Here is a 22,878-nt window from a genome sequence, read left to right as displayed (position 1 = left end):
TTGCTCTAAAAAGAGCACAAACTGGTCGCATGACTTTACCCAGATGCAAGAAGCCCAGAAAATATATTCTGGCTATTTGACAAAAAGAGAAAAGACATGGATGGGTGTTGGTGAATGCTAACTTTATCTTCTGTAGTGATTTCTTTTTTTTTTTTTAAGACTTTGTTTTATTTATTTGATAGAGAGAGATCACAAGTAGATGGAGAGGCAGGCAGAGAGAGAGAGAGAGAGGGAAGCAGGCTCCCCGCTGAGCAGAGAGCCTGATGCGGGACTCGATCCCAGGACCCTGAGATCATGACCTGAGCCAAAGGCAGCAGCTTAGCCCACTGAGCCACCCAGGCGCCCCTCTTCTGTAGTGATTTCTAAAGTTAAATGCTATTTGTCCTATTAATGCTATTGATGGGTTAGTGCTATCTTTCTCTTTTTTTTCATGACTTCCTGTTTTATGTATGAATTCAGTGTACTGTTACTTTCCTTGACCTTCTTACCTGCCATTTTCAATGTTTCATTATAAATTATTATATAATTATTTTTACATAATTATTTTTTTCTAAATAGTTTTGATTTTTATTATCAATTCTAAAACTTTCCCAGTCTTGAATTCTGGATCTTGATTCACCCTTTTTATCTTCTGGATAACATTATTGGGAAAATTTTACCATTGAAGTTAAATAATTACTCTTATATATATGTATGTATGTATATATACATATATATATATTTAAACTTTTGTCCTAAATAAGAAAGTCTTTTTTGTTGCATTTGCACATAAATAATTACTTAGATTTGTATGAAATTCTTGTATCAAAATGTTTTCCCTCAAAACCTGATGAAATTGTTCCATTGTCTCCCAATATTTGATGTTCTGGATGAGAAGTCTGAAACTCGCCTGACTTTTTCTCCTTTGTAGATAATCTTTTAACGTTTAGCTTACCTTTGAAATGATATGTCTATGTTTGGATATATTCTCATTATTTTGATCAAAACCATATTAATTCAATTTATGGACATAAACCTTTATGTTGGGTCAGGTTTCATGGGGAATTTTATGTTCATCATTATTTATTCCATTTATTTTTTTTTCCTTTTTTTTTTTTTGTAATTTAATTTTTTTATTTTTTCAGCATAACAGTATTCATTATTTTTGCACCACACCCAGTGCTCCATGCAATCCGTGCCCTCTACAATACTCACCACCTGGTGCCCCCAACCTCCCACCCCCAATTTATTCCATTTATTTTTTAAGTTGATTAGATATTTTTATTCTCTGTCCTCAATATCTATAATTCTGACTTTCATTGATTTCTTCTTAGTCATTTTCCTCTCCATTCTTTCCTATTGTGTACTTTTAATCTGCTTTTTTCTCCTTTCCAGGCAGATTTGAATTCTGCCATTGCTTTTTATGTTTCCTTGCTATCTTATTTAAGCAAGAGCAGTTAACATCTTTGTCTTCATATCTGTCTTTTCATGATCATAGGTACATGTTTCATAGAAGCTCCCTTTTCATAAAGGCATGTCCCCCCTCTGTTATTTAAGAATAAAATGCAAATGTTTTCTAAAACTTCCATCTCATTCTCATAAAAGTAATACATATATACACAAATCTGCTTTTGAAGTTTCTAGACTATGTTTTCCCTCTCTCGTGCTATGAAGAAATCTTGTGACTTAATGTTTTTCTCTTTTAAAAAAGGGAACTATATTCAGGCTCAGCTTTTACCAATATGCGGGGAAGGTGAAATTTACTTGGCTCCTCATTCTAGCTATTTCAATTCCAATAACATTCCTCTCTCAGAGGTAGACTCAAGGTCAGCAGCCTTTAATTTTGTGCTGGTCTATTGAACTAAGGATGTATCTCCTGTTTCTTAGACAGTTCAGTGACTTGGGAAGAACCCACTGAAGTTTAAAAACTTGCTTAAACAATTAAAATGTAATCTGTGCATATACTGCTCCTAGAACTTGTCCTAAGATAACTAGGATATGAAGATATTATAATGTCTTTTCTGCTATTTTTTTGTGTTTTGGACTCTGCACTAAATGAATGAGTGAAAAATGTTGAAGTAGATATTGATGAGAGGCAAGATAATGTAGAAATCTGGTTAGAGAGGCCTCTATATCATGGAATAAGACATAACCAATGGAACTCAATTGCCATCTTTTTCTATCTTTTGAGGGGCTATAGATTTTGTTCTATTTCAAGTGGGTTGATATATGGTACATGGCTAAGAATTTGCATCTAATGGAATTTTATCCAGATGTCAACACAAAATCTTTGTTCATCTTGAACTTACAGTGCTAGTCACAATATTTTCAATGTATGTACATAAGTACATTGATTGAAACTTGATGGGAGAGATATCAGGGATGTTTAACAACACAGGTAAAACCCATTTATAGTTGCCAGTAATGTTTGAAAGCACTTCATCAAATTATATCTTTAGCACTTGTATCTCTAACAAGAGACCTCACTTAACAAACTAAAATACAACATAAACTTCAAATCTAGTACACTTTCCATTATACCTCAGCTGCTATAAATTAATGAGAAATACTATTGTAATCCAGTAAAAAATAATTCTAATGAAAGAAGAAACTTTTGCATTCACAGCACCAATGGCTTTGCTGTACTTGACTAACATCATCTGGGAAAATATTGATGGATATGAATAACCAGTTCCTGCCAGTGCACAATAATGACCTCATTATTGAAGGTACTTGCACGTTGTGACATCAGAGAAAAGAAAATCTTAATCCCAGAGTCTTCCAAGTTTGTTACTAAAGATCTCTTACTATAGACTCTTCCAACCATACTGACATTCCAAACCTGGTACTAGAAATAAGATCAAAGCAGTATTGTGTTCAGCATTCAGTTTTTATGCGAGACTCCCAAGATCTTATCAAAAAGGGGTCCTTAAATGAGTCATACATCCTTTAAAGCCATATTCCCTTAAGTGGCCATATGCTATGTACTCACATATCAGAGACACTGTACTTTAATGACCATAAAGAGAAATGCCACATTTTCTTCTGTCTTTGGACTAGTGCTACTGAACTATTTTGATGCATACTTTTACATACAGTATCAGGAGGTTTTTAAACCAGCATTCCACCCCACAATCCTAACATGAACCGAGGTAATAGTTTCTGCTTAAGGTCTTTAAAAATAATACTAATCTAAGTAGAGCAGTACACTATGTAGTATACTTACACTATTTCCTACCTAAGAAAATATAGCTGTTTTATGGCTTCTTTTTATTGTATTTCTTTTTTTTTAAATTTTTTAGTTAATCTATGTACTTTTTAAATTTAAATTCAATTAGCCAACATATAGTACATCATTAGTTTTTGATGTAGTGTTCAATGATTCGCTAGTTGCATATCACATCCAGTGCACATCAGATCTCGTACCCTCCTTAATGCCATACCTCTCTCCTTTCTGCACCCCTCGATTTGTTTCCCAGAGTCAAGATCTCTCATGTATTTTTCTCCCTCTCTGATTTCTTCCCATTCAGTTTTCCCTCCTGTTCCCTATGTTCCTCTGCGTTATTCCTTATGTTCCACATATGAGTTAAACCATATAACAATTGTCTTTCTTTGTTTGATTGACGTATTTCACTTAGCATGATAACCTCCAGTTCCATCCATGTCAATTTAAATGGTGGGTAGTCCTCCTTTCTGATGGCTGAGTAGTATTCCATTTTATATATGAGCCATTTCTTTATCCATTCATCTGTTGAAGGACATCTGGCTCCTTCTATAGTTTGGCTGTTATGGACATTGCTGCTATGAACATTGGGGTCCATGTGCCCTATTTTCGCTACATCCATATCTTTGGGGGAAAATACCCAGTAGTGAAATTGCTGGGTCATAGGACAGCTCTACTTTTAACTTCTTGAGGAACCTCTGTACTATTTTCCAGAGCAGCTGTACCAGCTCGCATTCCCACCAAGCATCATTGTAGAAAGGTAATGTGAAGCAGAACTTAGAGCAAAGAAAGGAGAAATTGGGTAAAAGCAGAAAAAGAAAACAGTAAGCCTGTCTTTGAAAGGATGATGGTTGAGGAATTGATGAGTTATATTTGTGAGACAGTAAGTGATTGATTTTGGCACCCTTTAAACATTTGTCTACATCATAGAAACACAATGAAGTAGGAGAAAAGAATGAGAACCTTGATAAAAATTCAGATATCATCCTGGGATCCTACTGAGCAAATCCTTAAGGAGAGTATGCTGTATCACTTTACAACATCAGCAGTGTACATAACAGGATATCTGTCTAACATTCTTTTAGGTAGCATTTAGCAATTTCAAAAATGCCTCAAGTTCTAGGATCAATGTCAGGAAATGCCCTGATTTGCATTAGCATAGACTCCTCTCAAGGATGATGTTGCTTAGAAATGGAAGTTGTTCCATGTTTTGAATACGTTATTTTACTCTTAGTTTCCTTTTATATCTGTTACGTTAGAGTTCTGAAGATTAGTTGAATAACTAATAGCATAATTAAATATTTAAAACTAGTAGCATAATTAAAATATTTAAAAGAAATTTAAAAGTTTATTTTCCTATAAAGGTAAGTTTCTATGTAATTAATCATAGGACGAGGGGAAGAAAAATAAACTTTTTTTTAAGAAATGAAAACCAATGCCACTGTAAAGAAGTTTCCATAAGCATTCCATTTCCCCCTTCTAGACACAGCTGAAGATGAAGTTTATCTTCTGTTTTTTTTCCCCTTAGAAACCCTTTTCGATCAGGCACAATTACAGTATCCTGCATTTATTGTTAACAGCCTTTCAAGACCTACAAGGTGATGTTGAATATTACACACTTTTTTGGAGTTCTGCTACCTCAAATGAATCTCTCAAAATCCTCCCAGATGTAAACTCTCATGTCATCAACCACTTAAATCCAAACACAGAGTATCGGATTTTTATCTCTGTCTTCAATGGAGTCCACAGCATCACCGGAGAAGTACTGCGCGCAACCACTTTCGATGGGGGTGAGTCCAGATTTCAAGGGACACTTGGCTTCAGAGATGCAAATGAAATTGATTGATTCTTGCTGAGGTTGAGATCAGTCATCCCTCCATTATAAAATTTCCGGTGTTGGAGGGAAGGGGGTTGGGGCTAAAATGCTTAAGTGCTCGCTGTCATCAAGTGGCAGATCAATACACAGTCCCTTAGAGACAGCAGCACAAGGCTCTAATAATGGGATATTAGCCCAGTTTGTTCCTGTTCTTTTCGGTGTATGCTGAGTTTGGCGCTGAGTTCACATCAATAAATGGTGACATTTAGAAACTTCTTTTTTTTAAGATTTGCTCTCAGAAGCAGTATGCTTTTCAAAACACAGCCAGGCACTGTGAGGGCTCTCCCTGAGTCACCAGAAATGGTAGGTGGAAGTTCAGCCACTGAGAAAAATTGCCTATGACTCATTTCTAAGCCAGTTAGCAAGGGGGAGGAAGCAAGGGAAGCAACTTGTGAATCTGAAATGTGTTTGGAATGGTCTTCCTAATCTTTTTGGCTTTATAAAGTCTCATTATAAACATTATAATATCATTACCTCCCAAGCAAGTGTTCCAGGTCATTAGCAGAGCACTTTAAGTGTGGAACCCATTTCCCTTTGTGGTGCCAAAGGTCAACACCTTTTGTTTATAAAATAGAATGGATCACAAGGACAATTTTTCAGCTAGTTAATATGGGTTCTTATGATAAAAATAGGTCTTTGCATAGTTATTTCTGACATGCTTGAATAATTGTGTAATTTAACGCCAAGCAAGATTTTTTTCCTAATGTTAGATTTCATCATTACCTATGGTAATCAACATTCAAAATCATTTACATAATGACAATATTGCATTATTGCTTCATATTGCTTGAGTTACAAGCTAGTAACATCAAATGATTTTTTTATATTCCACCAGCCTCAGCCTCAATGTATTTGAGTTTTATTTTTTGCTTAAGGAGCAAATTTTCTTTTTTCCTTTTTTTTCCCTGTGAGATATGGGGTGAAGGGATGGGGAAAGAGACAAATAATAGATATGTGTTAGTGCTGCAGATGGGTGAATAATTTATCATCATATCCCACTGGTCACATAGTATTGAAGATTAGCACTATGCTGGTGGTATAAAGCATTTTACCACCAATTCTTATGGTTTCTAACTGAGAGTATAATAAGCCAATTTACAGAGGACTACAGACTGTGATAACTTCATCAGAGAAAAGCAGATAAGCAACAAACCCTTTGCTAAACCTAAATACTAATCTACATTGAGTTTAACAAGTGCTTTTTCAGAGACAGCTGGAGTTTATTCAGTTTCTTCCTTTAATTCTAGAGCCTCAGGGCATGCTTCCTCCAGAGGTTGTCATCATCAACAGTACAGCTGTACGTGTCATCTGGACATCTCCTTCAAACCCAAATGGTGTTGTCACTGAATATTCCGTCTATGTAAATAATAAGCTCTACAAGACTGGAATGAATGTGCCTGGGTCTTTCATTCTGAGAGACCTGTCTCCCTTCACTGTCTATGACATTCAGGTTAGAACACTGTTTTTTGATGGTTAAGTTTATAGGTATGTTAAATAAAACATGCTAGGCTATGTCTCTCGGTGGACACCTTCAGTCTTGGTTACAGATTATTTATTTACCGGGGGAGGGGAGAGAAAAGAGATAAACTGATTAGGATTAAATCTATTTGCTGCGGGCAAACACATGAGTCTCTGGAGAGAAGATAATGGTAATATGGGAAACAATGGTGATGATATTCTCATCGGCAGGCAAAATGAGGCAAGTCATATATTGGCAGGAAATCTTGCCATGCAGTTTGCTTTTGTCCTGCCTGGTTCTTTTACTGCTATCAAAAGCAGAATCAGCCTGTGAATGGGGAGACATTTTTTTTATCCCTACATCCACTGTTTACTAATTTAATATCCTCAAGGAAGTTACATAACCTGTTTGGTGTCAGTTATCTTTTTTGTAAGGGCAATGGACTCCACAACTTAAAACATTCTATCCAGGGGCTCCTGGGTGGCTCAGTGGGTTAAAGCCTCTGCCTTCGGCTCGGGTCATGATCCCAGGGTCCTGGGATCAAGTCCCACATCGGGCTCTCTGCTCAGCAGGGAGCCTGCTCCCCCCTCTCTCTCTGCCTGCCTCTCTAGAGGCCTACTTGTGATCTCTCTGTGCAAAAAAAAAAAAAAAAAAAAAAAATCTTAAAAAAAAAAAAACATTCTATCCACCTCTGGCATTCTGTGATTCTGAAGGCAACAAGAAAAGTGACTATATGGCAGACAAGAATATATTAAAGGGTTTTACCACATGTGTGGCAACCCTCCCCTATGTGAAAAGAGTTGTATTAAACATTTTTGCCCTTGAACCTTCTTTGAGACTCTGATGAACCCTTGAACCCTGCCCTGGAAAACCATGTATGTATTTATGTGACAGAAGTCGGCTTCCACTTCCGGAATGCATTGACCATGCAAGGCCCAACTCACAGATCTCTTGGGATCTACTGACCTTCAAAATAGAAAAAAAATATAGAGACAACAAAGGCATTTATAACAAGGAACTTGTCCCCAAGGCGTTAGATATCTTATTACCGTGCTAGGATGTAAAAGATAACAAGGCCAAATGTGGAAATTAATGATAAAAACAGAATGTTTCAGAAACCCAAAGTTCATAGAGGAGGGTGGCAATTTGGTAAGTTTTTAAAGAAACTGTGCTGATTCTAATGAAGGAGCTTTGTAAATAATTTTCAAAAGACACTGGGCATAGAAATTTTGATGGTCGGAGAAACTTTTCACTGGCTTTGTCCATTTAGTGCTACCTCCTTCATTTTCCTATACCCTACTTTCCCACACACTTGAAGGTGAAACCCACACAATCATCTGGCTACAACCAATGCTTCAGTCTCTCCTACTGCTAGGCCTACCTTCTTCAGGAAGCAAAAGGATATTTGATAAAAGAAGAAAGATATGTCGATTATTTTTCATTACACTCTGTGATTTCCATGACCTGACCTGAGGCATCTTAGCATGGAATATGCAGACAGATGCTCATGTCCATAGCTTTTCGAGTGAGTCCATACGTGCCCATACATCATAGGTAAAATTATAAAATAAAAATCATACTCAAAATTAAAATCATACTCAAAAAATCATACTCAACATAATCTCTTCCAGTCCCGTCCATGTTGCTACAAAAGTTGGGTATTCATCCTTTCTGATGGAGGCATAATACTCCATAGTGTATATGGACCACATCTTCCTTATCCATTCGCCCGTTGGGAAAAAAAAAATCATACTCAAATTATAAAGTAAAAATCATACTCAAAATAATATTTATGAACAAGGTTAGTTTAGGAAGGTGATAGAGGGTTTGCTGGATTATTCTCTTTGGGGCCCTTGTGGAGAAAGACATTGAGTCCTCAAAAGGCAACTTAGTCATTTGTTTTACCAGGACTCAAAATACAATGTAAGGTGAGATCACTGGGTGCTGTGCACACGCATCCTGATCCAACTTTCTGACCATACAGCAAGAGTTGATGTGTCAGTGCTTCAGGCATCTTCTACTGTGAAAGGCTTCGCTCAGACCTACTGACTTGAGTCGCTAGTGGCCTGACGAGAGTGCATTTTGATCAGATTTAGTACAGGGAAAAAGATAGATAAGGAGACAATAGACCAAATTAGAATCTAATACTTAATTGTGTTATTAAGAACTAAGATGTTCTTATCCTTGATAACTATATTTTTGTGAAGCTCTTCGCATTCCAGGAATACTGCTTGAAGTAGTTGTTACATCACTGGAAATTTGAATGCCAAATACCAAAGATTTTCATTTACGATGTCAAAGATGATTTGGACCCATTTAAAATATGCATCTAATTGATATGCCTAATACTTTAGAATTAAGGTTCTGTATGTTAACCTCCTCTGTAAAATAGCCAGTGATGAGAAAGCAGACACATAGATGCCAATGAGAATATCTACTTTTTTGAATAAACTCCTTTATGTATCCCTTTTTAAATGGAATAATATTTTCAATTTTTGATTCAATTTTATTTTTAATATGAATCTGTAAACCTTTATATTTGTGTTTCATTCACATTATGCAATGTAGCTATTGCAGCAGAAAGCTGCTCCAGAGATGGAGACATGGAACATTACTTTAGTAAGGATGAGAAAAATATTGACAAATTTCTCCACACTCAAAATAAAAGCTTTCTGGAGAACCATTTGAATATAGCTAAGTAGTTTGCAACTTAGAGCTATTTAGATGATAAGACAATAAGGTAAGTAAAATCCAGATCAGATATCTCATATCTTACCAGTTTGATCTTATTCCCTGATTTCCCTAACCCCCAATTCACGAACTGATGAAATGGACTTGTGAGGACTCAGTAAAATTTGTGCCAGTACCCATTATAATTTTGAGCACATATTATTTACATAATAAATTCAGTTGAATTGATTTCTAGTTACCTCATTATGCACCATATATGTCAAATATTTCCCAATATACATGAAGTTCTGTTGTCATTAATTCAAGTATATTTTAGGTTTCTTTGCCTTTAAATTATTTGGGGTTTCATGGGACATACTCAGAGTGGTGGACCTTGATAGTGTCCAAATATCTACTAAATATTACCTCAAAAGACTCTATTGCATAAATAAGGATCACAACTTAAACAGCATCGTAAAAATATACCTCAGCTCCTCTTTAGGTGTAAAGTGCCGTATGAATGAAATGACATAACTACTACATACAGTAATAATTGCATTTGTCTTTTCTCGTTGCCAGTGGATATTCAGAGAACTGCTTCACTCGTTCTCTGCACTAACATCTAAGCTCAGCCTTAGCGTTTAAGATTCCTCTGCATCCAGCTTTCCTCCTCCATTTATGTATTAGATGCTGAAAGTAAATCAGTGTTGGAAAAAGTACAGATTCTCTTTGGCTTACCCTTTCATTGGGAACAGAATGATGTGACTCTATGGATGTCCCACCAGCAATGTTCCGTATATTTATCCATCTCTCCCCCTCTTGGCTGCACGTGTGCCTTTTGTGTTACTAATGTTTGATGAGCCCCATTTCTAACCTTCATTACTCCACCCTCCTCTGTTTTTATTCAGGTTAGGTGGCAGAATTAAAGGGTTAAATGATGATTTTCTGCTGTGATTAAGGTAAAAATACAATTGCAGCTGCAACCAATGGATATAAGAGAGCTCAGCCACACTGAAAGGCTTCTCTAGGTTTCATTTTTCTTCTATCCCACATTAGCATTTAGTCCATTCGTTGTAAAGTGTCAAGACTTCTGGGTGATATCATCATTACACAACCTGGTTATAGATCTAGAGAGCCGTGCACAGTGATAACCTATTCTGCTTGCAAACTGTCACCTAAACATCTTCCATTCCTCAACTGTGCTCCAGATAGATTACTATGTCTGTCTCTTTCTGAATGGTTGGAACCAGAGGCTAAACATCACCATTTTCATCACTAAATCAGTTGTCTTGAGCTCCTTTCTATATTCTATGCTGATTTGGTCCCAGTGGAGTCAATTAACATCAAAAATTAATATTAATAGAACTCCAAGAAGTTGTAGAGGACTACAGGAGAGTCCTGTGAAATGAGGGTGTGTGGATTCAACCCATTGGCAGTCTATGCTTTGAAAATAATTGGATGTATTCTTTTGTAAACTAATGTCTACAGGTTGAAGTCTGTACCAAATACGCCTGTATGAAGAGTAATAGAACCCAAATCACCACTGTGGAAGATATCCCAAGTGATATACCAATGCCTACCATTCATGGCATCACTTCAAGGTAAAATTTTTTGCCAGTTAATCTAAAGAACTGATCATAAGCAATGAAAATTAAAAACCAAAGATTTCATCCCAGCAATGACAATCTCATTTAAAAAGTTGCTAAAAAAAATCTGTATAAATCAAGAGGTACCTGGATGGCTCAGTCAGGAAGGCATCAGATTCTTGATTTTGGCTCAGGTCATGGTTTTAGGGTTGTGAAAAAAAAGCCCCATGTCTGGCTTTGCACTGGGCATAGAGCCTACGTAACATTCTCTTTCTCTCCCTTTATCCTTCTCTCCCACCCCAAAAATCTGTAAATCAGAATTTTTGTATTATTAGTTATTGATCTTCTCTGGCCACATCATCTACTATTTAAGTTTTAATGTCCCTGATTTTCCAGAATTACTTCCCTTTATTTAGTAACCTGTAAACAAATGCTTAAAAGCACAAAATATTTTCTATATTTAAATGTGTCCTTAGTGCTCGCTTTGGCAGCACATACACTAAATGTGTCCTTAAGTGAATCCTTTGGTTATGCAAAGAATATAATTTTAATTAGGTTAACTACCTTCTAAGTTAATCTCTTTGAAAAAAATAGATGTACATATATCAGATTGCCCTAAACCTAGAAACATCTATAAAATAAACAGGTGAGATAATCTTTCTATAACCATTACCAATATCATCAGACTCTTGGTAGGATCTCCATTTCTTGCTGAGAAATAGCCATAGTTTGAAAATGAGTCTCATTTCAATTCAAGTTATAATAATAGTAATAAAAACATTTAACATGAAGTTTCCCAAGGCAAAAGTGAGATGACAATTGTTCTTCTCGCCACATCAATCTGAGGCTAGAGAAAGAAATCTGAGTACTCCCACATCATTCTTTTCACCCACCCAAATATATCACCCTTCACCATTACACATACACCCATACCGCCCACATATACATGTGGACCAAAATAATTAATCTGTTATAAGAGATTTCAATTCTGAAGGATTCTTCTGCAACATATTGAAGTTTCTACATCTTTTAAAAAATCAGTTTAAAAATATCTCTATTAGAACTAAAGATTAAAATAATTACAAAACCCCAAGTAATAGGATGCTTGGCTGTTCAGGGCAAAGATCGTATCTTGTCTCCTTGAATACATCTTTTATCCAACACTCTATAGATACTCATTTAATTTCAGATGTGCTAATTAATTGATAATCCCATCAGATTTTACCCATCTATCCCCAGAATCGCCTACTCTGCAGAGGCAAAATAATCAAATGAAAAACTACCAGCAGGTACATTTGTGGCTATAATAATATAAGAAGAAAAAGTAATACAAAAAATGTATAAGGCATGGTTTTAAATTCTCGAAATTTCAGTCCACTGACTGGAGATATGGCCCTAAACAAATGTTTACAGAATAATGTGAAAAACACCATAATATATGTTTATAATATGCAGGAAAAATATAAAGAGAAAAACACCAAACTCTTCCCAGGATTACCAGTGAAGGCATCATGAAAGATGCAACATTTGAGTCCAGTCAAAGAACTCAAGGAAGAATTATAGTTAGGTGGATGGATGTTGTCAAATTTCTTGTCTGTTAACATCCTTATGACTCAAGCCCAGGTGAATGGCATAAAGAATATGTCTTAAATTACATATTCAGCTGTAGGTAAAAATCTGTAAACTTTATTAGAAATTTAAAAAAGCTCGTCTGTGTCTGTGTTTCCAGAATACCTTTTTCCTTTAAAGAGATTCCTGCAGGGCACCTGGGTGGCTCAGTTGGTTAAGCATCTGCCTTTGGCTCAGGTCGTGATCCCAGAGTCCTGGAATCGAGTTCTGCAAGCCTGCTTCTTCCTCTGCCTCTCTCTCTCTCTCTCTCTGTTATAAATAAATGAATAAAATATCTTTAAAAGAAAGATTCCTACAGATACTAGCAGAGGAAAAGTATTTTTTTAGTTGTGGTTCAAATTTACTCTCAAATATACTAAGCTGATGGCAAAAACATTAAAAAGGGTGTTTTACAACACGAGTAAGGAAAACAACAGAGCAGACAACAGAAGAGAAATTTTAACACAGTTTTGGAAGCAATATTTGGCAAGGAGAAACAAATGACTTAGTGCAGTGGAGAACGTTTACAACCAAAGTGTTGGTTGGCAGAGGGAGATAATGATGGAAAACAAACTAATTTGCCCTGCAGAGAACCTCAGTGTCTAAGCACTTACAAACTTTAAAGATAGTAAAGACGAGGAAGATGGGTTAAGGTTCAAAGCTGGAATCATAGGATTAGTAAAAGTCTGAAAAAAACTAGTTGGAACCTATAATTAGTATTCTCCTGAGAAATAGAACTAACTAAATAAATAAATAATAAATAAATAATAAAACTAAAGACCCAGGAAAGCTGGTGGTATAGTCTCTCAAAGGTTTGAGGATCCGGGAAACAAATGGTGTAGGTTCCAGTCCAAAGCTGAGAACAGGAGAAGACTGATGTCTTCGCTCAAGTAGTTCGGTAAAGAAAGGGAATTTCCCCTTCTTCCACTTTTCTGTTCTCTTTGGATTCTCAGCTGATTGGGTAATGCCCACCTGCAAGGGCTAGGCGATCTGCTTAACCAAGTCCACCATTTCACATGCTAATCTCCTAGGAAACAACCTCACAGATGTAACCAGAAGTAATACTTAGCCAAATATCTGAGCACCGTGTGGCTCAGTCAAGTTGATGCACAAAATTAATCATCACAAAATTCAAGGTTCCTCACCTCCATATTATGCATGCATATGTCTACTTCTGGCATATTCCACTCCCAGGAGATCAGAAGTGTATTCTCAGGAGAAACAAACAGGTTCATAGGAATTAAGGCTACCTAGGATCAGTGGAAAGCTGGGATGAAAGGCAAAGCTAAAACTCATGATCAAGTGCAAGACTACAGTTGGACTGATGAAAGCCTTGGTTACATTCCCTGGCATTGATCTCAAAAACATTGTGAGAAGAATGTTGAAATCTCCAAATATAATTGTGGCTTATCTATTTCTTTTTTAGAGCTATCCGTTTTTTGCCCCCATGTATTTTCATGCTTTATTATTAGGTACATACATGTTCAGGATTGCTATGTCTTGGTAAATTGATTCTTTCATCATGGTGTAATATCCTTTTTCTTTCTTGATAATTTTCTCATTATCAACCATAATTTGTCTGATATTCAGATAACCACTTCAGCTTTCTTTTGATTTGTGTAATTTTGAGTGATTTTGGATTGTTTCCTAGACGTTTTAAGTATTAGGCTGTGATAATTTGAGTCCTGTTAAAAATTTGAGGGATGAATTTTTAGTTTGCTTCATTTAGCAGGTAATCATTTGGTTAACTTCAGATTGCAAATTCTGTCTTGCTTTGTATGCCCAGTGGTTCCAATGTCAGTGCATTTTTCAAAAGTTTTGCTATGCTGCTTCATGTCTGCTCCATGCGTGCACTTTTCAGTGGCTAATCTGGTATTTGTTTGAGGGATTATGTAATGGTTCAGGTCTCAAAGTCTTTGCTGTGATGCTCAGATTTCGTATAGGAAGCAACCATGCATGTATAGTTTGGAGTTGAGTTGGGACTTGTGTTGGTGCATACACAGAATTAGAAGATCACCTTGCTTTCTCTTCTGTGAGATTTCTCCCACAATGTCTAGGTTTTCCTGATTTTCCTTGTACTTCCTCTGTGGGATTGGTAAAAAACACATGGTTTCTTTTGGAATTTTGGCTTTCCAATTACCTTACATTTTATGCAAATGACACTGTTTGGGTGTGATAAGATGAGAGAAAATAGAAGGAAAAAGAGGGTTACTCTCCCCCACACTTTTTTTTTTTTTTTTTTTTTTTTTTTTTTTTTTTTTTTTTTTACCACAGGAGTTTCTTGTCCTGGTTTCTCTGGTCAGAAAGAGATTTTTTCTTGGGATTTTAGATTCTCATTTGACCAGGACTGGTGTAGTGCAGCTCCTTGACTGGAGTCATTCTCAGAGCAGAATCCAGAGGAAAAAAGAAAAAAACAAAACAGGGATTTCTCTCACACTCTCTCAGTTATAAGGTCTTTTTGTACTCTGGCCAGAAAGAGGGTTTCTCACATAGATTTTTCTTTCCCAGTTCACAGTTCTACACGGGGGCTACTCTTGGGTTAAACTGGGGAAATAAAGGAGAAGAAACTATGACAAATTCAATCTTTCATCTTTTTTTCCCCAAGTTTGGGCTCCCCTCCTGAACTGTCTCTATTGTTAACTTTTCAGAATCCTCAGGTGGTTGTTTCCTGTTTTGCACACTTTTTAGTGTTGATCAGTCAGAGAGAGAGGTGGTAACAGGTCTATTCCATATTGGCCAGCCACAGAAAGTCTCCCTCTCAACCACATACATATTTTTTTTTTAATTCTAATCCCTTTGGCAAACTTATTTCCTTTTTTTTTTTTTTTAAGATTTTATTTATTTGACAGACAGAGATCACAAGTAGGCAGAGAGGCAGGCAGAGAGAGGGGGGAAGCAGGCTCCCTGCTGAGCAGAGAGCCCAATGTGGGGCTGGATCCCCGGACCCTGGGATCATGACTGGAGCTGAAGACAGAGGCTTTAACTCACTGAGCCACCCAGGCGCTCCCTTATTTCCTTTTTTTAAAAAAAGATTTGCTTATTTATTTTTAGGGGAGGGGCCAGGGACAGAGGGAGAGAGAATCTCAGCAGACTCACCACTGAGCAGAAGCTCAGTCTCCAGAACCCTGAGATCGTGACCTGAGCTGCAACTAAGAGTCAGTCATTTAATTGACTGAGCCATCCAGCCATTCCAACTTTATTTCCTTTTTGTTGTTTTTCTCTTTCTTTCTACCTTCCTTGCTTCCATTTTTTTTTAAAGAAAAAACTTGATAGAAATCATTCACAACAAAATATTGGCAAGGAAAATCTTTCCTTTCTAAAAATGATTCATCATAGAAGAGCAACAGTTTCCAAAGGCAAGACTCTAATGAGCAGCCATAGGCTACCAAGTCATTAATCAAAATTATACCAACACCAAAGCAGTTAGCCTCCCATGTGCATGTTATTATTTGTGTAATTTTATTATACTTCTGGCAATGTATACTTGTTAGTTATGTTTGTATTTTGGTTCAAAAAAATCTCTTTTGTATTAGCAATGGGCAAAATCAAATGAGAAGTTTTCCAGAAAAATGTCAGTAGACTGAGTTAACTCCTATAGCACTTAGAACAACTTGGTTTCTAATAAGACGCATATTTCTTGGATTCTTTGTTTATTTTTGGTAGGGCACAATTGTCGGTAACATTTAAGTTTCATATATTTTAATAACATATACAGATAGTATATCAGCCTGTTTGATTATATGCATGGAATGCATCGAGTCATCTTTGGATTTGTCTTAACTTGTGCCTTATAATGTCTGTAGCACAAGCACTTTTACATGCTTTTCCTATTACATATAAACCAAAGACACTATAGCAAACGATGTCGAAGGATCACATGAGCACTTCCAGTTCTTTACACGGTTCCTCCAGAAACAAACTCTGCTTCTACATCACATTTTCCATACTTGTCATATTATCATCAGCTGCTTCTATATCCCAAAAGAATACTAACTAGTGATCGATAGCCCAGACATGTCTGGCCATGGCCTACACGTGCCCTGGGTAGTTCATTTATTTGCCTTGGTGGATTTGCTAGAGTGGAATTTAATCAATAGTTAATTCATTAATTCTGGTCCTTGAGAATGTGGAGTCTATGCTGGATGAAGATAGCTGGCTGGCTTCGGTTTGGGCTAAAATATGACAAACAGGGGAGCTGACTTATCTTGGCTTATCTTGGTGCTGGGCTGCCTGGAAAGTTTACTTATTTATTCTCTATACATGGATAAGCTTAAAAAAAAAGTAAAAGAATATAAACAAGAAAGAGATTTTATTAGTTACTGCTAATATTCCAAAGTGCATGATTTCCATGGATGAGGGTCAAAGGAAAGCAGAGAGAGAACACAGATCATGTCTTTCATTGTTTTTAATTGGAACCATGGCAGTGTTTTCAGCTCCAAATCAGTTCAGGGCTGTTTTATTGATGAGGAGTCTGTGGTATAATGTCTTTGTAGCATTCGCAAATAATTGTTTGAAAATTTGCCTGAAGCTACTGAATGATATAAATTATATTTTTACATACGAACTTTTCAGAAGCCTTTATGATAGCAGCACAGGCTGTGTGTCTTTAAATGAAGGTTAAACCACTATCATCATTTATAAATCCCCTTATATTTTCAAATTACTTAGTTTAGGGTTGAAAATAGCAAAAGAGGTTATAGCTTGTGGAAAAAGATTTTCCTCTTTCAGCTCACCAAATTTGAGTTGAAATTTTGAGTTTTTTTTTTAAGAATATGACTTTTTTTTTAATTAATTTTCCCTTTCTGATTTTTTTCAGTGACTGAAGTAAAATTTTATATTTTGTGTGAAAAACTTAATCTTCTTTTAATAGAATGTTGGGCTGTAGATGTAATATGTCAAATCAGTCTTCTTCTTCACCCATATTTTAAACTTCCTCTCTCACCAATATGGACAACTGGAGACACATTTTAATTTGACCTGGAACTTTCTGTTAAAGTCTTTCTTTCTTCCTTTCTTTCTTTCTTTCTTTCTTTCTTTCTTTCTTTCTTTCTTTCTTTCTTTCTTTTTCTTTTTTTCTCTTTCTTTCTTTCGTTCTTTCTCTCTTTCTTCCTTTCTTTAAGTAGGCTGTATGTCCAACATGTGTTCAGACTCACAACCCTAACATCAGGAGTGGCATATTCTACTGACTGAGCCAGCCAGGTATCCCTCTGTTAGGGTCTTTAAAGGATCCCTCTTAAAAGGGCTCATTTGAAGTACATTTACTACTGTTGTACAGATATAATCCAATATTATAATTCAGCAGTTATTATCTTAATGGCCAGTGAGTTCTGATAACAGACACATTGTTTGACTAAAAGACCTTACAGAATATCGAGCTTACTCTTAAATCTCTGCCATCAGTACCCCCGCCATTTCCTCAGCAACCTCTCTTCCCCAAACTCTTTTAACTTCCGCAGAAGCTGCTCAGTCGCTGAGGTAGACCGTGTGGATTTCAGCCAAATCCATCTCTTTCTCATACACTTTGGCCTTTAACGGCTGCACTGTCCCCTGCACTCTGATTACCCATTCATTTCTTTTATTGGGTCCATTCCAAATCCATTTATTCATTATGGGTGTCCTAAATAGAAAGGCTCTCCCTCCTAATCAGATAATTTAAGCATCACAGTTTTGGTCATTCTGATGTCTCAAAGGTCTCTGGCCCTGTTTTCTCCCCACACTCTAGTCTCATGTATGTAGTTGTCCACTGATTTTCTGTAGTGCTCTCCACCCATCACTTCCACTTCCACTTCCACTTCCTCAAACCTCAGCAGATCATTCTCACCTAACTCATTATCTTTCCCAACAGCCATTTTCACAAATGCACCACCACCTGCATACTATTACAGACATAGATCTTTGAATATTTTTAATCTCCTGAGTTGACTAAATAGCAATTTTAGTACATTTCCTTTTGACGCATCATCTTAAATGTGTTCCTCATCTCCATTTCCACCACCACCACCCTGGCTCATGTTTTCATCGTTTAAGATTATGTAACCCTTTTATGTAGCTGTCTTAATTCATTGAGATACAGAGAGGTAAAGTCTTTGCTCTTTGCCCACTACTTGCTGCCTTAAACATAATCCTTTGGTTGTCCTCTCTTTAAGTCTTGAAAGCCTCTCAGAAACGTCTTATGGCTTTTGTATTATTTTTAGTTATGAGTCTCACTTTGGTAATTAAGATTCATGATCCAGTGTTAAAAAGACTTTTCTGTCTTCAGCAAAATATTAAGCTCATGTCTGGTTCAAAGATTCTACCATGTCACAGGCTCAGCTTGATCACACCTTGCCCATCCCCTTCTCCTTGCTCTTTCTTTCCTGTCCCCTTTAATCTAGTGTGTCAATGTTATTATTTCACTGACAGCACTGAGTGACCATCAAAGGCCTCCATGTGTCAGGTGACACTTTCCTGGACAATTGCGTTTCCCTTGAGAGGTCCTGAGAGGATCTCCACATATCCAAGTTCCCAGACATGAGGGTTGCTCTCCATAACTGATCTGTTGTGGTGCCAACAGAGTAGGACATCCCAAGGACTCTTCTTGCTGGAGTCTCCTCTTCTTAGAAGGCTGCCATCATGAGCAGTGTACATTTAAGCTGGCTCAAGCCTAGGTGAGTTGCAAGGTTACATGGTTGAAGAGAACCTCACTGATCTGTGCTATGTGGTACTCTTCATTTTATCTTTCCACTGCAGCTTCTCTGGATAATACCTAGCCATCAGGATTCTCTTATCTTTCTCTAAAGGAAAGCACCTTTTCTTTGCTTATATAGACTGTCAAGCTCTGTCTCAAGCTGTTCCTGAACTCCTTACTATTCTCCTGGGACAACAACAGATTAGTTTAGACATTTCTGTATCTCAGTAAGTACCAACCATGAGAAACAAGTGCTTCCCATTTCTCTGCTTCCAGTTTCTCTAAGTTACATGTTCGGAATGCCTTCTTCAGCTTCCCGTGTGTTAACAGAATTTAAGGGGTGGATTTGATGTCACTCTTCACTAAGTAAATAATGCCTCTTTTGCTCCTTGCCTCAAAAACCTCCGATGGCTTTCCAACACACTCAAAAACAAATCCAGTTATTTCTGTGTTGTGCAAAATCCTACACCATCAGCAAACCCCCATTCTAGCCTCCCGACACCCACATGATCTCATTTTCCAACATTTTGTTTCTTGCTCAGTCCAGTCCAGTCCTGTTAGATTTACTGACTCTTCAATAAGCCAAGCACATTGCTGTCTCTGTGCCTTTACACCTGCTGCTCCCTCTGCCCAGAAACTCCTCTGGGCTCTTTCTTCCCTTCTTTGAAATTTCTGCCTGGAAGAACCAGGCCTTCTCAGACCACCCACCTGACATATGATATAATTATGTGTTTCTTTACTGTCCCTCTTAACCAAGGAAAATTTAAGTTTTGTATAAAAGGAAGATTTCATCTGTCTTGTTCACTGAAGAATATAGAACAGTGCCCAGCATATAGGAGGCACTTAATAAATATTCACTAAATATTTAGTGAGAGTTTCTAAAACTCTCTTAGAATTCTGTTTATTTTTTGTTATTCTGGGTGATGGGCCAATGTTAAAGAGCAGTTTTATCTTCAGAAATTAGTAGACTCCTGCTGTTCCCTTTAGAGGTGAAATACTTCCCACTTGTAAATTCAGGAACTCATTATCTGTCATCCTGTTTGGGGCTGTAGTTCAAAATCCCATACAGGAGGGAAATTCCATTCAACATTCTTTTGTCCTTGAGTTACTAATGTAGCTCCCTGACATTTCTGTCTCTAACCTGTCAGGTCACTAATTCTAATGGGGCTTTATCTTCTGGTAGTGACAACACTGCACAGTTCATACCACTTTGCTATCAAACTCCACATGGTATCTGAGGGACTCCATAAACGTTTTTTCTTTTATTCAGATGTCCCTCCTTTATTGCCAGATGTAGCTTATCCATTTTTCAAGTTGGTCACATTACTCTTCCATACATATGTAGGATGATTCCCACCCTTGACTTTTGCTTATGTTGATTTTCCTGCCATTTCCTTCCCATCCTTATTCCTGAATTCAAGTCCACAGGCATTTGTCCCATGAGATCCTCATTGTTTAGTCTAGAAACAGTGATCTTTGCTTATGTGTGTTTTATATTAACTATTACCCAAGGACTCACATTTCGTCTTTTGATTTTTTAGCTATTACAAGTTATGTTAAATATTCTCGTAGATAATTAAATATGCAATGACTTGATTTGAGAGATGAGAGTTAATATTTTCATCATACAACATTTATTTAATCCTATATTAAAAGTTACCTGATCATTTGTGATAGCCATAATCTGGAAGAACTTAAGTGTTACATAAATAACTGACAAAAATAACCAAGTTAAATAGAGGGGAAAAAAGTCTTTGTAAACATGATCAGGTAATCCAAATCCACAATCTAGACTGATATCTCAAAGTATATGAAGATTTTTTTCCTTTGGCTCAAACAAGAACATTTTGACAAAATGATAATAAAATATTACAATAAAATGTTAAAGAGTCCCAGTGGGAACCCTAATTCTTCATAAAAAAGTCTGTCTGACCTGTAACATGTTAATATTCATCTGTATAAGGGTGGGTGATAAAGAAATGATTTTTTCCATACTCCTTTCTATCCTCAATGTTATTTTGTACTTCCCAAATTAAGAATTGAAAGTGGTGATTATTGTGGTGGTGGCCACAGTAGTATATAGTAGTAACAGAAGTAGAATAGTAGATCTACTAACAACGTGATGTAATTAAAAAAAATAATAACTCCAACTAAAATGTCTGAACAGTATCAATGAATCCATGTATCAAAATATGTGTAGATATAATGGTTTTCATCTGAAACTTTATTAAGGTAGCTTAATTTTAGTCCCTAGTGTTCTGGAGTTAAATAAACTCCAATCATGACTTTATGAACAAATCTACCCAAAAAATCCATTCAAGGACTTACAGTTGGTTGATTTTTCTGCATGAGCATACAGCCTTTACTAATCTGTACCAAAAAGCCTCAGTTTGTTTCCCTAATATTTAATGTTCATGCCTATGGTATAAGAATGTTTTCTCGGGGCGCCTGGGTGGCTCAGTCAGTTAAAGCCTCTGCCTTTGGCTCAGGTCATGTTCTCAGCGTCCTGGGTTCGAGCTCCGCATCGGGCTTTCTGCTCAGTGGGGAGCCTGCTTCCTCTTCTCTCTCTGCCTGCCTCTCTACCTACTTGTGATCTCTCTCTCTGTCAAATTAATAAAATAAAAATCTAAAAAAAAAAAAAGAATGTTTTCTCTATTTTACTCTTAAACATTAAAGGAATGAAACCATCAATCCAGATAATAGTGGTGCATATTTCTTAGAGATGTCTTTCATTTCAAATCAGCAACCAAAGGTTTTTCCATGTCATTTTTCCATTTCATTTCAAATCAGCAACCAAAGGTTGTTCCGTGTCATTTTCTTTGGTTCTAATGAGAGGTGTAGTATAGGTGTTAAACTTGTTACTCTTCTTTGATCATTTATCTTCTTGTACCTGATTCAGATCCTCAAAAGCAAAACTGTTCATGTTATCACTAAAAATATAAGTAGTCTACTCCACATTTATTTTCTGCTAGAAGAAGAAGTTACAATGGTGTGGTATTCTACATGGTGTTTTCTAGACTTTACTAATTCACTGGCTTTTGTAGAAAAGTCAGACCCTTGAATGTCACTTAAATGTAGTCTTTCCTGTGGTTGATTATGCAGTGAATACAAAAGAGGTATCTGGAAAATGTGGAATTAATTTTGAAAGTTGGATAAAGACCTTAGAATAATAATGGTGACTATACAAGTCACCTATGAAACTGTTCTCTTGTAGGTGACATTAATTTCCTATCTACAGAGTCTTATTAGTGAATGTGTTATGTTTGTACCCCCAAGAAAATGAAATAATGATTTTCTTTTTTTTTTTTTAGCAGTCTATTAAAATGTCAAGGTTTATCTTGGCTGCTGCTTTTTAATGTAAATGTTTGGGCTTAATTGAATTCCTAATATGTGATGTCACTTGGAATTCTGATAGGGTCCAGTAATTTTGCCTGTAAAGATACATTTCTTCTTAAAATGAAAGGTATAAGAAAAATACCACTTAACACAATGGCAGAAAAGTCACATAAGTTATTGTAAGATTTTTATTGTAAGAACTTTAAAGTATAGGGACTAAGCTTATGTGTGCTTGCTCTCTTCCAAAGTACCTACTGGAATGTTTTCTATGTAAAAGTGCCTGATAACTGTTTGTAATTGGTTAATTGTTATAGTTGGAAATTTTAGAATTATAAAAATAGAATTAATCTTGAATGTCAAAGTTCTACCCTTTTTTTTTAAATAATGAGAATAAAAGTAATTATTATTTTACATTTCCATGTAAAATAGGAAGGCTTCCTTTGCCATGCTAAATAAATTTCAAGAATATGTCAT

The 22,878-nt window shown here is 36.4% G+C and overlaps 1 protein-coding gene across 1 annotated transcript in view; it reads left to right on the top strand.

The window, feature by feature from the left end:
- The window catches only part of USH2A (usherin), a 705,277-nt gene that overhangs the window by 489,013 nt on the left and 193,386 nt on the right, over positions 1-22,878 (top strand). Inside the window, 3 exon segments of the mRNA XM_047705734.1 lie at positions 4,783-4,992; positions 6,326-6,528; positions 10,696-10,808. Of these exon segments, the coding sequence (XP_047561690.1) occupies positions 4,783-4,992; positions 6,326-6,528; positions 10,696-10,808 (526 nt within the window).

Source organism: Lutra lutra, chromosome 15, assembly GCF_902655055.1.
Source record: "Lutra lutra chromosome 15, mLutLut1.2, whole genome shotgun sequence".
NCBI lineage: Eukaryota > Metazoa > Chordata > Mammalia > Carnivora > Mustelidae > Lutra > Lutra lutra.
The sequence above is the reverse complement of the archived record's forward strand: the minus strand, read 5'-3'. Positions and strand labels throughout refer to the sequence as shown.